The sequence below is a fragment of the Mercenaria mercenaria genome, chromosome 3, assembly GCF_021730395.1.
Source record: "Mercenaria mercenaria strain notata chromosome 3, MADL_Memer_1, whole genome shotgun sequence".
Classification (NCBI taxonomy): domain Eukaryota; kingdom Metazoa; phylum Mollusca; class Bivalvia; order Venerida; family Veneridae; genus Mercenaria; species Mercenaria mercenaria.
In genome coordinates this window covers 18,853,016-18,869,860 of record NC_069363.1, presented here as the reverse complement: position 1 = coordinate 18,869,860, position 16,845 = coordinate 18,853,016, and the positions used below count along the sequence as shown (strand labels likewise).

At 38.2% G+C, this 16,845-nt stretch overlaps 1 protein-coding gene across 2 annotated transcripts; it reads right to left on the bottom strand.

The window, feature by feature from the left end:
• Nucleotides 1–12,856: 12,856 nt before the first annotated feature.
• On the bottom strand, nucleotides 12,857–16,734 carry LOC123525335 (uncharacterized). 2 transcript variants are annotated; one of them, XM_045304303.2, is made up of 2 exons: nucleotides 16,549–16,734; nucleotides 12,857–14,552 (listed from the first exon to the last, which is right to left on the bottom strand). In XM_045304303.2, exon 2 carries the CDS (start codon nucleotides 14,512–14,514, stop codon nucleotides 13,558–13,560), a length of 957 nt encoding a protein of 318 aa, XP_045160238.2. In that variant the 5' UTR covers nucleotides 14,515–14,552; nucleotides 16,549–16,734; the 3' UTR covers nucleotides 12,857–13,557. The 2 variants fall into 2 exon arrangements, with proteins under 2 accessions (XP_045160238.2, XP_045160237.2); XM_045304302.2 differs by lacking the exon at nucleotides 16,549–16,734 and adding an exon at nucleotides 14,990–15,145.
• Between the last annotated feature and the right edge of the window lie 111 nt (nucleotides 16,735–16,845).

The following is a 16,845-nucleotide window of genomic DNA, read 5'->3' as shown; positions in this document are numbered from 1 at the left end:
TTCTTAAATTATTAATGTTTTACTTCATGATATTACATCATTGTTACAAATAATTCTATTTATTCCAGATTCATTTAAATCTTTTATTTCTCTTGCCATAGGCCTATACTAAAATGTAACAAAAATTGCATGGCTGTTTTTTGTTTTTTGTTTGTTTTTTTTTTTTTTTTGATAACTTCTTTTCCTACGGACAACTTCTTTTTAGAGTTAAATGAAACCCTGCAAGTTTAATACCATGCATTTAAATCCCTGAAAAATATTGTATTGAATTATTACCAATATCATAAGACGCATGCCGCATCTATATCTATACGATTACGGTTGTATCATTAAGTTCGTATAGCCTATTAACTCCTCCACCCCACATCACAATATTGCATTTTTTGATATTTGCTTTTTTTCTGGAAAAGTGTAGTCACGGGCCTGTGGTGCCTACAGGGCGCTACACCGATGGAATGTATCACTGTACTGATGACTCTTTTATTAATATATATATATATATATATATTATATATAATATATATAATGAAAAATATATAATTAAAGCTTATAAAATAAAAATATATATATATATACTATTTCTAAATAATATATATATATATATATATATATATATATCTATTTCTAAAGCTATATCAGTCGAAATGGACTATTCTACACAAAAGGGCTAAAAAACTCGTTTTAAATCTGTGAATGGAAAGTCGAAACGCCCTTACTAATTCATTTCAGCCGAGAGGAACTGAATACAGGCTTTTGTATTCAATACAGAAATACAGGCTGTATTTCAGACATACATTACGTAGGTATATTATAAAATAGATATTGTTATTAGGAAGTTAAGAATGGCCGAAATGTCTCTTTTGGTATAACAAGAAAAAATAATTAATGTTCTTCTAGAGCAGTTGAACTGAACTAGTTGTTTCTCCTATAACGGTAAAATAATTATATAGATATAGTGTTATTCATGTCAGCAACGAGGTCGTCAGTGAACATTGCAAAAAGCTTTGGCTATAATGTATGTCCCTGGACGAAGCCCGTTTCATAATCGAACTATTGTGTTAATCTTTTTTATCCTGTCACTTGCAGTATTTTCGACCCGATATCAGGGTGCCGTATATTTTTCTTGATATACCGTCAGTTGACACGTGACCATTTATAGTCGGACTACTTTTTAGCGCTCGTCGCCGCTACGGCTTATCCGGTTATTTTCATCATTTCATTGTAATCAATAAACCAATAAGAATGTGAATAATCTCAATTGTTTGTTTGTTAAATTTTTTTAACATGGCTTTGATCAAAAGTAATAAAATACACGCTCAAACGTGATAAAATACACTTTTGATCTGGGGCATCTAAACATACATGCACATGTATGTGGACAACATACATGTACATGTTTGTAAACAAGCGTCTACGCAACTTGTTTGTAAACAGTGTCGGCTGAATACTGTAAAGCACGAAAAATGAGCGAGGATTTAAGTCAAGGGACGTTCGACCTTATTTGGGAAGACTTACTTGTCCCACAAGAAGAAAATACTCAGTCCCAGGACACTGTTACAGCTGTAACTGAACTAACAAATACTGATTTCCTACAGGAGCAGGGTTTTGACATTGAAATATTGTTTGCTGAGATGCATGAGCCACCATATCCATCCCCACCGGAAAACCCGGCTACATGTCCTACTAACATGCAAGTAGAACCTGCACCTGTTATGGTTGATTCTCCATCCAACAATGACACCATTAAAGCATATGAACAGCCAGTCCTACCAAATACTGACACTTTCTGAACAAATGGAAATTTCAACCTTGACCACTACTGACCCAGAATTCATAGCAATAACAAATGAAGATGTGCATAAAATGACTGAAAATGAAGAAAATAAGAACACCCTTAAGAAAACACTATCTGATATAGCTAAATTCCAGCGTTTCCTTACCAACAAGCAAGAAACTAGAGCCATCCATGAGATAGAGCATGAACTGCTGGATGAATATATTGCCAACTTTATTCTTTCTGTAAGAAAGACCAATGGTGATGAGTATGAGCCCAGTAGTATTAAGAACATGATCTGCAGTATTGATAGAAAGCTTAGAAGACAGAAGTACCCACACAAGATATTTTCTGACCAATCTAATGTATTCCAGCTCAGTAGGTACGGTTATTACTGTAGATATTAGGCTCTTTTAAAACCGAATGTTTTATAGACAGTTTCAATGTTTTTGAAACTTAAACCCGAGATGTAAAATCATCATGACCATTGGAAAATCTTCATCAATATCGCATCTTTTCACAATTACTCTTACCTTGAATTATTTCTAGAAATTTCATTTTATTTTAAAGTCATATAAGTAAATTTGTGCAATTAAATCAGTTTCATGTGATCATTGGGCACTGAAAATATTCATTTATACTATTATCCTGAAAAAATGATGATTGATCTATTTTTCAATCAAACTAAACCACTGCGAATATTTATGATTTTACATTATTTGGTACGTTTCAGAGTTCAGGAATGGGAGTGTTGTAATATTAAATTTCCTTTCTTATTTAATCTTAGAGATGCTCTCACTGCAAAACAGAAGTCGCTTAGGAGACTGGGAAAAGGTAACAGGCCCAACAAATCTAGTCCAATTTCGGACCATGAGATAAATATGCTGTATGAAAAGGTGTCCTTGGTAGAGGAGATGCTAAATCGTTATTGAACACGATTTGGTTCAACAACTGCGTATTGTTTGGTCTACGAGGAACAAAAGAAAACTATGACTTGAGGTAAACAAATGAGAGATTAAACTTTAACAATAAAATTACTTGGGTTTTAAAATAATAAAAAATCCTTAAAATAATCAGTTATTCAGTGATTTTGATATAGTACAGAGTACACTTTTTTACTAAATATAAAACATAGTTAGTATTTCTACATTCCTTAAAAACATTCTACTTTCCTTAATTTTTTTTTTCAAATCATGGCTCAACAGGCTATTTGCCTCCCACTGATATCTGAACTCAGAACTCCCCTTTTACAAGAGGCATTTTTCCTTAAACTATAGGAGATCAGCATATAGCAAGAAGGCCATGATAATAGAAATTGTTAAAAAAAAATCAGAAAAAAATATTACAGTACAGTTATTTTAGACACAAATTTTCAGCTAAATTAATTTTTAAAAATCTTTGGCCATCTATGATTTTATGACTGTAATAAGGTAGTTCTGTATGTTTGATAAACCGAAAGTGATGGCGTTACGCCATTTATCTGGAAAATGTAGAATAAAGCCTTGATTCGGCGTACGGAAATGAAAATCATTTTATAATTTAATCACAACCTGTGGGTGAATTAATCAAAATGGCACTGTAACTATATTTCTAGAGTCAAACTGATATTGAAACATATCTCGCGTTAAATAATTCAAAATGTTGTGTTAAAATTAGCGTTAAATATTCGGTTCACTTTTATCATGGTCAAATTTCTCAAAAATAAGCACACAGATCTATACATTGATAGGTCCTATATTTTTATTTACAACTGTGAGGAGTTTCATCAAAATCGACAGAGTAGATAAATTTCTATTCGCGAAAATGTTTTGAAAGTTATAATTTTCCCATAGACTCCCAGTATGAAAAATTGCATGAGGTCTATATTTTTCATGACACTATTCTTTTTATTTGCTGAATTTACTAAATATAATCTGAAGTTTTGAAAAATCAGAGTTTAATCGAATTATACATTGTAGAATGTTTTTAGATCCAAACATGCAGAAGTACCTTAAGTGAATGCGACACACCAATTGATTTCTTGTTATATGGAATTCTGGAGAGAAAGCGAAAAAAAGTAGTATTTTATAAATTTTTGCATAGTTTGATACGGTCTGTTGAAATAAATCAAAATATCTTTTTAGACAAAATTTCACGGTACGATTGATGAAATTTCTTTTTATTTTGTAAAAAAAAACAAAAAAAAAAACCACAAAAAAACGATGAAACGACTTTGTTGAACAAGAAATAAATTGGAGTGGCCTCATCTAAACACTGCATTCTTTCGAAATTTAGTTGATATTTTTATGTTTTTCGAACTTTAGATGGGGCGATGTTCAACTTAAAACTGGATCTGATGGTATTCAGTATCTTGAATTACAAGAGCGACAGACCAAAACTAGGACCGGAACCAACATAAGTGATGTCCGAGAGGTCATGCCAAAGATGTATGCAACACCTGATGACCCAGAGAGATGTCCTGTGGAGATGTTTAAGCTATATGCGAGCAAAAGACCCAGTGACTTTTGTCAACCTGAACATCCATTTTATATTTCGCCTCGTACTAGTTCACAAAAATTTGATAGCAAAACATGGTTCATGAAAATAGAATTGGCGAAAAGAAATTAGGTGGTCTTCTTAAAGTAATGGCTAAGGAAGGTGGTTTAGATATGAACAAGCGATTGACAAACCATTCTACGCGCAAACATTTGGTACAGAAGCTTCGCGACTCGTGTTCAGTCCGTACTTAATTATTCGGCTATGTCTGAAGAAAAGCACAAGCAATGCTCCAAAATTCTATCGTCTGTCAGATCTAATAATTCTAATCTTCCACAGCCATCTGTCCTGCAGTGTCAAAATCAAACCATGTGCAATCAAATAGCACATGTACACAAGCAGCACCATATTCTAACAATACGGCGGCAGGCCGAGAGTGTGTGCCAGAGCCTCAAATCCCTGCAAATGGTGAACTGGTATGCCCCACCCACGCAATCTGATGCAGTGTAGTGCCTGTCCGGTCTGGTCCGGCATACGTGAGGACAGCCCTACCGGAAGCCGAAAGGGGGGATTTCCTGTGAAGCGTCCCAGCCGGTTAGACGTACGTCCATTTCAACCACTACAAACCAGAATCTGTCAGTATCACATCTTGATACAACGGTATCCATCATCTAAGGTTATTGGTAAGTGGTATTGGGCTACTTTGATTTATCACCAATTACAATATTGGTGGCAACGGTGATTTAGAGCCCAATTTCGTCGACCAATAAATCGCTACCTAGCAGATTTTGATTTTTAGACTTGGCCATTTTGCCAGTTTAAAAACTTTGTAATTTGAGTGAGACGATTACGTTCTTGGTCAGATACATTTAAAATTTTATTTTAAGTGTATTCAGTCGAATATTTGAAATAGCGGATAGCTGTCTGCGCATGCGCCATCGGAAATCCACAGAGTTGGCATAACAGTTTCCTTTGGTGAACTTTTTAGGATCCATAAAAGGTATATGTTTTGGATTATTGATGAATTGAAATAATAAAAACTATTATTGTTGTTATTCTTTTGATTTTTATCGAAGATGGCACAGAAAGAAGATTCAGAAGGTAAGCCTTTTGCTACAGAATTCAGTGCACAGGTGGTCCCAATTAATTTTGCGTCACTTGAGCAATTAAAAACGATACCGGGCATAAATGAAAAAATTGCCAAGACACTTTTGTCCGTTCGTGAGGCTAATGGGAATTTAACCCCAGAAATGCTGTCTGTAATTTGTCGTAAGACATTTACGGAGTCAGAGCTGGGCAAAATTGATTTTACCCGGAATAAATTGTGGGTACAGGAGGACAGTGATGAAAAGGCTAAGACTCCAAAGGAGCCTAGCATAGCATCACGTATAAAGGCCGAAGGTATTAGTTCTGCTCATGCTAGACCTGGGGTTTCGCCAGTAAGGGCCATCCCCAGACCTATTAGTATGTCTGCAATGGCTCCAAAGGAATTTCAAAGTAAATTTCAGCCATTGTTGAGAACTCCGGCCGAATTTGTATCTACAACACCGGCGGGCAGGAGTAAAGTACCGGTACCGAGGACGAAATTAAAGTTCGACCTTGGTGAAACTAGCACCCCTAATGAGGGTGATGGTAATGCGAAAGCAACCAGACCATCACCAGGGTTAGGGGTGAGTGCTGACTGTAGTATGACAAGGAAGTCAATAAGTTCCTTGCCAAAGCATCTAACATTTGACGGTAAGGGCAGCTGGGAGGCTTTTGATTTAAAGTTTACCAGATATGCAGAGGCCTGCGGATGGTCAGATGTAGAAAAAATTGATGGCTTGTGCTGGGCACTTATGGCAAAGCCATTGACTATTATGTATTAATACATGATAGTGGTGACGTGAACTCATACAGGAGTTTACGTAGTAAACTGGAAGCGCGTTTTGGTGAACAGGAGCTGCCGGCAGCAGCTCAAACACAATTTTAACAAGCTTGCCAGAAAGACGGTGAGTTGTTGGATGACTATGCAGGCTTTTGACTCTTGTGGCGAAAACATTTAAGAGTCTGCCAGATTCGTTGTGACCAGTCAGGTCATAAGTCGTTTCTGTCAGGGCCTATTGGACAACAGTATCCAACAGGCTAAACAAATGGTTCGAAAGTACCAGCAGGGACATTCGGCCATATATGATAAGCCAAAACACGAACCCAAGCGGCGTGAACCAGAACGGGTTTACGCTGTGGGTGAAAGATCCGGAAGTTCTGGAGGAGCACCGGATAATAGAACCGTCATGGAGGCAATTAAGCAATTGCAGCTTAAGTTTGAAAAAGCTATGGCGGTTAAACATAACAGAGATAGGCCAAAGCCGAAAGCTAAAAAAGGGCCTCTCCGGTGTTATGGGTGCGGCAAGGAGGGACATTTCTGCAGGGACTGTCCAATTTCAAGAACCGATTAGCAGGACCGGTTAAACTACAAAGGGTCGGACAAGGCAGTGGCACCCCGACCCTAGATAAATTTTCTGTTCCGGAAGAACATAAAGACCACTGCAATAGCACTTGTAATAACCAGGTTAATGTGGAGGTTGAATCTGATCTTGAGCATGTTGTTGTATGCCAGGTAAAGTCGGCTTCTCAATTTTCCATGGGAATTCAAGTGGGGGATCAACCGGTTAAAGCAATTGTGGACACTGCTGCCCAGGTTACAATTATTTCAGACAATGTCTATAATGGCTTATGACTGCTGGGAGGGAGTTATGAATAACCGGCTACATTGTCGGCCCCGTCCGGTTGAAAATAGGATCGAAATGGTATACTGAGAATGTATATGTTGCCCCAATTGAACAACAGATGTTGTTAGGTTTTGACATTTTCTGTGATAAAGGCCTATCGATTTTAGACATGGGTAGGGGTATAATAATCTTTGACGGCATGCACATAACTCTTGATGTTGATAGTATAAACGCTTTTCCTTCAGTGTCCAGGGTTACTGCGGCTAAACGCAAGGTTATTCCGCCTCATTCTGTGGCCCATGTAAAATGTAAGATGGACACAGAACTAACTGATTATGTCATTGAACCATTGGACCAGTCTAAGGTATGGAAGCCTAGGGTGGTCAGGGAAGGGTTCACTGATCCAGTTGTTTGTGTTGTTAACCCCCCTGATATGTATAAGTTAATTTCAAAGGGATCTGAGATAGGGAGAGCTTATCCAGTGTCCGAAATTATTGAAGTGGGGGAGGAGGATGAGGAGTATAATATAAATCAAATTTCTGATCTGGGTTGGCAACAAGACACTGTTCCTAGGCCGGAGAGTGATAGTGCTCTCCCGCCCCACCTTCAGCAAGTATACTCCGATTCCTGTGAACATTTGAAAGAGGAGCAACAGCAGCAGTTGGCTCAGTTGCTTATTGAGTACCAAGATGTGTTTGCTCAAGATGAGTTTGATCTTGGTAATTTTACTGCAATGGAACATGTTATTGAAACGGGTAATGCCAAACCAGTTAAGCAACGCATGAGGCGCACGCCTGTGTGTTTTGCTGGTGAGGAAGAGGCCCATCTCAATAAAATGTCAAAGGCAGGGGTCATCCAGGAGTCAATATCTGACTGGGCTTCCGCCCAAGTACTTATCCGGAAACTGGACGGGACAGTTCGTTGGTGTATTGACTATAGGGCCTTGAATGAAAAATCTAAGAAAGATGTCTTTCCATTGCCCTTAGTGGATGACTGTCTAGACACTCTGTCAGGGAGTGTATGGTTTTCGAAGCTTGATGCTAACTCTGCCTACTGGCAGGTTCCCATCAGGAAAGAAGACCGGAAAAAGACTACTTTCATAACGAAATACGGTCTTTTTGAGCATGTGCGAATGGGATTCGGTCTGTGTAGAGCACCAGCTACATATGCCCGAATTATGAATTTAGTCATCAGAGGCCTAACATGGAAAGCGGTGTTAGCCTTTCTGGACGATATAGTAGTGCTTAGCAAAAGTTTCAGAGATCATATGGTTAATCTGAGAGAGGCCTTGCAGAGGTTTCGCACATACGAGCTGAAACTGAAGCCTAAGAAATGTATCTTTTTTCAGAAAGATATAAAATTCTTAGGAAGGAATGTCAGTGGCAATAGCTTAGCTATGTCTAAGACTGACATTGAAGTGGTCCAGCAATGGCCGGTTCTGACATGTGCAAAGCATGTGGAACGGTTTATGTGCTTAGCATCAGTTTGTATGACGAGAAGAGCAGGCTAAAGCTTTTGAAGCTTTGAAAGAGGCTCTGACGCAGCCGCCTGTGTTGGCCTTGCCAACCGAAACTGATAAATTCATCCTGGACACGGATGCCTCTAATAATTCTATTGGAGCAGAATAACTTCAGGTCCAAAGTGGCAAGGAAAAGGTCGTTGCATATGGTAGTTATGCTCTTACGAAAGAGCAGAAAAATTATTGTGTCACCAGAAAGGAGCTGCTTGCTGTAGTTAGATTTACCAGGCAGTTCAGACACTATTTACTTGGCAGTTAATGGGGTTCTGAGAGCCTCAAGGTCAACTGGCGAGATGGCTAGAGGAGCTATCTCAGTGTAATATGGTGCTGCAGCACAGGGCAGGTTGTGAGCATGGTGATGCTGACGCTTTGTCTAGAATGCCGGCTGAGGAGGGGCATTGCGAAGAGTACCAGGCTGGGACACGACTGGAGCAGTTACCTTGTGGCGGGTGCAAATATTGTAAGAAGGCCCATGAAAGTTGGGAAAACTTTTATGAAGAAGTAGACGACGCAGTGCCGTTGGTAAATAAGGGTAACCCAGACAATACCTCTGTGGGTGGCCATCACGGAGCATCTGGGAAGCCTGGGACCAACAAGGGCATGGGTGTCCGAACTGTCAAAGAAATGTGAGGACTCAAAATTGATCATTTTTGGGTATGTTTTCAGAACATGGCTGAAGAATACAAAGACGGTCTGGGCAGGGTGATTCAGGTGCTAAAGATGGGCAACCTAGCAAACCCAAAAGAATTGGCAGCGAAAATCACCTCAGGTAGGTGACCGAACAGGTTTGAAATCCTGTTGGACCAGGTCCGTGAAGCCAAAAGCAGGCATAGGTATAGCTGGTTAAGAGATCTGGCCAGGGAGTTAGACGTTCTACAGTGTCACTCCCGTGAGTGGATTTCCCAGAATGTGAGCCGTTTGGGGCCCATTCGTAAATCCAAGTGGCAGGATGCCCCACGTGGACAGAGTAGGGACATCCGATTAGGGACAGATCCGGCTATTGAACGGACTGGTGAGAACCTCGAGTTGGTTCCTCCGGCAGAGCAACAGTTGCTTGTTGGGGGAGAGGCCGACAGCGAGTCAGAATCGGTTTCGTCTAGAACTGCCGAAAAGTTGTTGGGAGGTAACAGCCCAACAAAACCCTCAGGCAGTGGGAAGCCGGTTAGTCCGGTTAAGCCTCGTCCGCGTGAGCGAGACGAGAGTAAGACCCAGCACAGTGCTTCTGGAACAGGGCAGGTTCCACAAGGCTTCCAGAACGCTTAGTCCGGCAGAGAGGGCACCAAGACCTTCTGTTGGGCAAGGCAAGCCTCAGCTAGTCATTACTGTGCCGGGTAAGGGGAAGCAGCACAAGGGTCCCATGTTAAAGGCCGTTCTGTTCAGCATTCGCTGAGTGGAGAAACCCTTGCAAAGAAGAGCTGTCTTTGGGAGAAACAGGGCAACAAGGGCATGGCCCTAGGTGTCCGGTAGGAGGATGTGGGACAGGTGTTAGTCGCAAACATGCGCTTCTCTGTCATTTGCCCGGTGTGTTTAATCTTGCTCTTTCGGGTCATGGCTAACTCCCATGGTCTATGACTACCTCCTAGGACGGGGAGGACTGTAGTGCCTGTCCGGTCTGGTCCGGCATACGTGAGGATAGCCCTACCAGAAGCCGAAAGGGGTGATTTCCTGTGGAGCGTCCCAGCCGGTTAGACGTACGTCCATTACAACCACTACAAACCAGAGATCTGTCAGTATCACATCTTGATACAACAGTATCCATCTTCTAAGATTATTGGTAAGTGGTATTTTATTTTGATCTATCACCAATTACAATAGCAGGAACAGCCAATGTCTTCTCATTCTGGGGAAAATTCCATCTCTGTTTCAAATGACAACCTTACTCTTAACACTCAGATGAATTCCTTGTTGTCTGGGGCTGTTTTGAACATCCAGAATTTCAATGTTTGCATAAAATGAGTAAAATCCTTGTTTGAATCGCACATGTGGGACACTGACTGACATTTGAAAAAAAATATTGCGCAGTTACGTGCAAATAGTCTGTTGTCATTAAAATGTTATTCACATTTACATGTTATAAATACATATTTTAAGATATTTGTTCGTTTTCAATACCTAAAACCATATCCATTCGAACAGAATCACAACGGTATTTTGGAATTATTTTATTGTCGCGCATCATTAAGCTATGAAGTATCAATAAATGACGTCAGCAGACTGAGAGGATAGTTGTGTAACGAAAGGGTAGTTCTTCAATTTTAATCACAAAAAAATGTTAGTGACAGGATAAATAGAATAATAGGTTAGTGCCGTGGATGGAGAAAGTTTATCTGGCTCGGCGAACCCGATAAATTCCGTAGCCGAGCCAGATAAACTTTCTCCATCCACGGCACTAACCTATTATTCTCTATATAATGCTGATACAAAGCAGGAGTTTCTTCATACACCCATTTGACTTTGCATCTATTCCTGAATGCAAAAGTGTGTATAAAGGAGCAGTTATAACAGGAGGTGGTTCTGATCTATACAGTAGAGACTTACACTAAACCCTCCTTACGAGGAGCATTAGAAAAGTAGTTGAAACAGTCCAGTAATTTCACCACTTGCACGTGCACCCACAAGTGTTGCATATCATTGGAAAGAGTTTTGGTTTTTCTGTCCAACTGACCGGAAATGGCACTAAAATCACGTGAAAAATTACATTTAATTAACAGCTGAAATACATGTATTACACTATATCATACTTGTTGAAAAATGGCTGAATCTAGCTGCAATATTCGCGTGGAGCAGGGGGCGTATTAAAAGATACGCGGACTGCTTGGTATCGGCGCATCAGATGTTAAAGCCGACTTGGATAAAGTGTACGGAGACAGTGCGCTACCATAACGTACTATTGCCCGATGGGTATCTCTCTTTAAAGAGGGGAGAACCAGCACCGAATATGAGGCCCGTCCTGGTCGCCCTCTGACTGCTGTGTCTGACAAAGACATAGATGCTGTGAAAGTAATAATCGAGAAAGATGCAAGATGCACAGTGGAGCAGATAGGGGAAATGTCAGGCCTTAATTCGTCAGCGTTTTTTTTTCTGATTTTAAAAGAAATAGTAAACCTGCGTAAGATTTGTGCACGCTGGATAATGCATTTATTGACCCCTGAGCAAAAGTGGGAAAAGGTAGAAAAAGCTTCCGCCCTACTCGTAAAATATAAAAACAAGGAATCTATGCGTGTCAAAGAAATTGTTACAGGTGACGAGACGTGGCTGTACTTTTTTGAGCCTGACAATAACGAAAATAATTAAATGTGGCTAGGTATAAATAACGAGAGGCCCGTTATTGCTCGTTCATGTAATTTGGCGAATTATACATCCCTGCACCCTGCAACTCATGCCTTTGTTACAAAGGATCTGCTTGTTTTTTCATAACTAAGGTACTGACGAAACGGAGTTTGACTTTCTTGAACAAAAAAGCCATCTCCTAATCTATTCCTTGCACTATATTAGGGTTAGTACACTCATTTATTATTTTACGGTTATAATTATAGATGCCAACTGTTTGCCTAGTTTGTTCGAATCTCAGCAATGACTGTTAATTTTTATTTATTTATTTATTTATTTAGAGCCGATATTATAGATGAGAAAAGTTTATATAGTAATGAATCAAATATGATAGAATTAGTTAAATGCATATATTAAACGTATAGATAGGAAGTTAACAATGAAAATGTATGGAATAAAGACATAATATATCAAATACTAATCATTTAGCTTTGTTTGTTTTGGATTCAGCGCCATCTTTAGCAGTATTTCAGTTATGTAACGGCGGACAGTCCCTGGATTCTATACCAGCACTGACATGTTCTCCGCAATTAACTGCCAACTTCCCGCATGAATCAGAGGTGGCGGACGAATAATTTTCGACACAATGTCTCTTTTCAAATCGTCACGGAAAACATACACCTCGTCCGGGGCTCGAACTCAAGACCCTTCATTCCAGACTCCAGATCTGCGCTCTCCTTACTGAGCTGAGCGGGTGGGCACACCAATTTTCTAAAGGAAGAAATTAAGCAAATGGGAACAGAAAAGAAAACGGACAGGAAAAGGAAACAAAAAGACCTTCATGTGAACTCGAACTCAGGTTTGATGATATCATGTTGGTATTTGTATTTTACCCGCCACATACGTATTGTGTTGTTAACATAAAGAAATCCTGATAATAACTGTTTAATGCGCTTAATATCGTTGGCAGAAACTACTCATGATTTTTTCATTCGGTCAGCCTTAGTGAGGATCTTGTTATTTCAAATCTGACAAAGTCACAGGTTCCATACTATAATGGAGGTTTCATAAGTTCTCAAGTGTGTATGAATTAATACCGTGACAAACTTTCATTGATGATCAAATAATTTTATTTTTATCTGTAATGTGTAGAGCGTTAAAATTCAAACATGTGCTTGAACTAGTATATAAATGTATACTAAAAATGTTTACTGTAGAGAAATTCTGTTTGCAGATATATTTTCAAAATGTCATCGATATTATAAGAAATTGTCACATGTCATTAGAATGCAGGCTTCTTACACATGTTGCCATGTTTATATAAATTGTTGTATTTCTAAATGGGTCCCAAGCTTTCTGCATGAAAAAAAGCTTGAAACTTTCAGTATACTGCACTAAATGCCATTCAATATGGAACAAAGTATATGCTTAACATTCATTGTAATTGTGAAACATTAACACGATTTTCGTATAAACGTCAAACGTTAAATATAGTCATGGAATAGCGACATGTTTTCTTCATATACATGATACAAAAGTGAAATGCTTTGAACCGGAATTGTGACACACATTGTTTCATACAACACCATAAAATGGAAGTGGATAGATTTAAATCATCGCTTTTAACACAGTCATAAAGTGTTAAGAATTACCAAAGAAAGATGGTTGCGTTACCCAAAACTCTCATTCGGAGATGTACGCTTTTTTTCTTAATTGAGACAAATATATATAATATCGTTTGTTTCCGAACTTTTTCAACTTCACAAACTTCTTCAACGTGCATGGAGCTTTAGTTTTATGCTAACGGGCTATGTGTAACCGCTAAGTTTATTCATAGCGGTATCAAAGTTTGTGTCTGCTTCGAGCACTTTATGCTTCATATAGCCGTGTGTGTCTGTGTCATATAGTAGTGATTTTAACTCGGACGGACGGTTGAACTCTGGATTTAAGAAGTTGGTTGCGTAAGGTAAAGGTTGATAATTCATCCAAGTCTGCTTGTGAGACTGCTCGGCAAGTTTTTTTAGTCTTTTCTCTTCTGGTGTTGGTTCTTTCCTGTGCGCCTTCTGCCTCTGTATTTGTGCGTATAAAGAATTTGGATACATTGAAGTCTCTGCGCCAAGTTCCTCGTCCATTTTTACATGTTTTATAGAGGATTTTTGATCATATTTTGTTGGCGCCTCTGTCGCAACGTCTTTCGGAAAACCAAGCAGAGTTCGAACGTTTTGTCGATTTCTGTCCGTGCAACACGGACATGTTGTACTGCTAGTTCCTTCGTATACAGGAATCACGTGACCATATCTTGCGTAATGCAGATAATCTGCAACTAAGCCATCCACTAACGTATGATTAACGTCCTTCGGTGACAGATCGTGATGTCTAACAATTTCTTTTTTAGGTTCGTAAATGTATTTATCTAAAGGTGGTGGAGAAGTGGCTCTTTCTCGCGGTATTGGTTGAACAGGTAGAATAGGTTTTGATTTCACTTGAGAAGGACGTGCAAAAATGTCATCCTCATCTTCGAACACTTTTCTTGGCACCCGGCGAATAGAAACATTTTGACTATTTCGCGGTGTTGGTCGAGGAGTACCAGCACTCACCTCGTCAATTGGTGGAAGTTTCTTCACGCGTGCCATAGGTGCCTGGTACTTCTGCTTTTTTGTGGCCATGACGCCACGGGCTGGAGCAAACGATATAAAGTTTCCACCGTAGTTTTCCCGTGACCTAACATCTCTCGGTTCGTAGCCAAGTAAAGTTCTTAACGGCATGATTCTGACACGAGTGTGTAACGTTTATGCACGTCATTCTGAAGAAAGGAAAACATATACAGATATTTTGTGCAAAGTTATTTTAAACAGTATTGCCCGATTTAAGACACTTCGTTATGACGCACCAGGAAGACAAGATGACATGCTGCGTGCACGCCAACGCGACATAACAAAATGTCCTAAAATCAACCGCAAAAGAGGCCTAAAGTCTGTATAAAAACGATAAATTTATACGAAACACGTTGTGAAGATGTATATAACATGATACGTATGATTTGTTTCATTATTTTGTCATGTTTCCAAAACGTGAAGTAAAATGCATACGGTAAAAAGATTTGACACTAAAGAACTATGCATCTATTAAGATATTTTTCAATGTTTGTTTGAACACTCACAGTGGTGTAATCTATAGTTCTGTTTACTTGCGCTAAACTTATCAAAATTTCGTCTTAAGAACTTTAGTTTATATACTTACTTGTCTACTAAAGTGATGAAAAACCTTCCAAACTTATTTATTTCACTTGTTATATCTGGACTTAATTCAAAAATTTACATTTAAAACAAACTAGGTATGTTTATGTTTAAATAAATCCAAGTAGAGAGAAATCGATGAACTACATGAACATATCGATCGGGCTTGTATGGTCAATAATTTCTTCTCCTTCTTATAAGTCATGCAAACTAGCTTGTCGTGTTAGATTTATTTATGTGCAGCACACGCATAGGGGCAGGAACGTATATATACATTTGTCACTTCCCTTTGTAATTAGAATATCTAATTAACGTTTGATCCAGAATAGAAACTAATTGAAAAAAAAAAGGCATAAGGGAAAAGATGAAAAAATGTCATATATTTTAGTACTCTAGCATAATATTCATTATGAATCATTTCTTGCAACTATCATCGTTTTCAAAATTGCGTAAAATGGAACAGAAAAAAATGTAAATTTAGAATATTGTAATGATGTCTATTTTCAAATTTATAGTCACCGGTGAACCATAAACACCGATCAAAATAATAAAAATCAGACTACAATCACAAAAGATAATGCCATTCTAATAGTATTGGTATAATGAAAGGACAGTCATTGCATATGTAATGACGTCATCATTATTTCCCTATATGGTCATAACCAAATATGATTTAAAGGACAAAATCGCGTACAATGTAATTACAATTTCAACTCCACGTATAATGGGGTTAATATGACATAAACTTGAACCGGGAAATGTCGAACAATCCCCATGATCGTTGACAATATAAATAGACAATGCTTAACTCGCGATAGTAAACTTAACTCGGAGTTAACTCGCAATGTTAAATTTAATTCAAAGATTTTGAGCTATTATTCAATATGTAAGTTCACTGAAATGACGGAAAATTGTAAACTTGTGTAAAAAAAAATGAGATTTATTTTTGTTTCAAAAGAGACAGGTCAATGCGTTCGAACTATATATCTCATTTAACCCAACAACGAATGTAAACTGAATGAATATATAATAACGTGATCTTATTTTGTGCAAATGTTTTAATCGCACCGAATAAAACTATTAACATTTAATAGCACGTAGTATGCGTATGTCATAAATGAGAACTAATTCATTCCCGATATTACAAAATACCCCATTTCTTTACATTTATGGGCGTTCAGGTTTCAAAGCTCAAAATACGTTTGATTTGTATATATAGTATAACCAAAATAAATAAGACTTCGAAGTTCTTGCCCATTTAGCATGAAATTGCCAATTGTTTGACACAATAAGAAAAACTTCAATATTCACTTCTGATATTGTTGATGAATATATGAAACAGAACACGTCATAAACTTAGTAACCTGTAAATAAAACATGAGATTTTAGATAACTTTGCTGTCATATGCGGTAATTACAGACTGATAGAGACTATGGTGAAGCTGGATCGTGATCTTTACATTGTTTGCAAACCGCCTCTGTTTCGTGCGTAATAATTCAAATAAAGACAAATTTAAATACTTAAACAGAAACAGCGCACAAATCAGTTCTTTAAATACATACCAAACTAGATCTTAGTTTTAAATCAAATTTAATCCAAGCGGGTTTTTTTTCTCTCGTTTAAATCCGCTTTAAATCGAATTAAAAGATTAGCTGACAAGTATCATAACTGTTACTTTATCTCACGCTGTATACACATCTCTGTGAAACATTAAGACAATTTTGAATAACTATGCGATTGAATATCATTTTTAAATGGGTGAATTGCGTTGACATAAAGTATATAGAACTTTTTCGATTTGGTTGATAAAAGCTTTTGTAAGTTATATTTGAAATACACCGTCGCTTTTTGAATTCCTT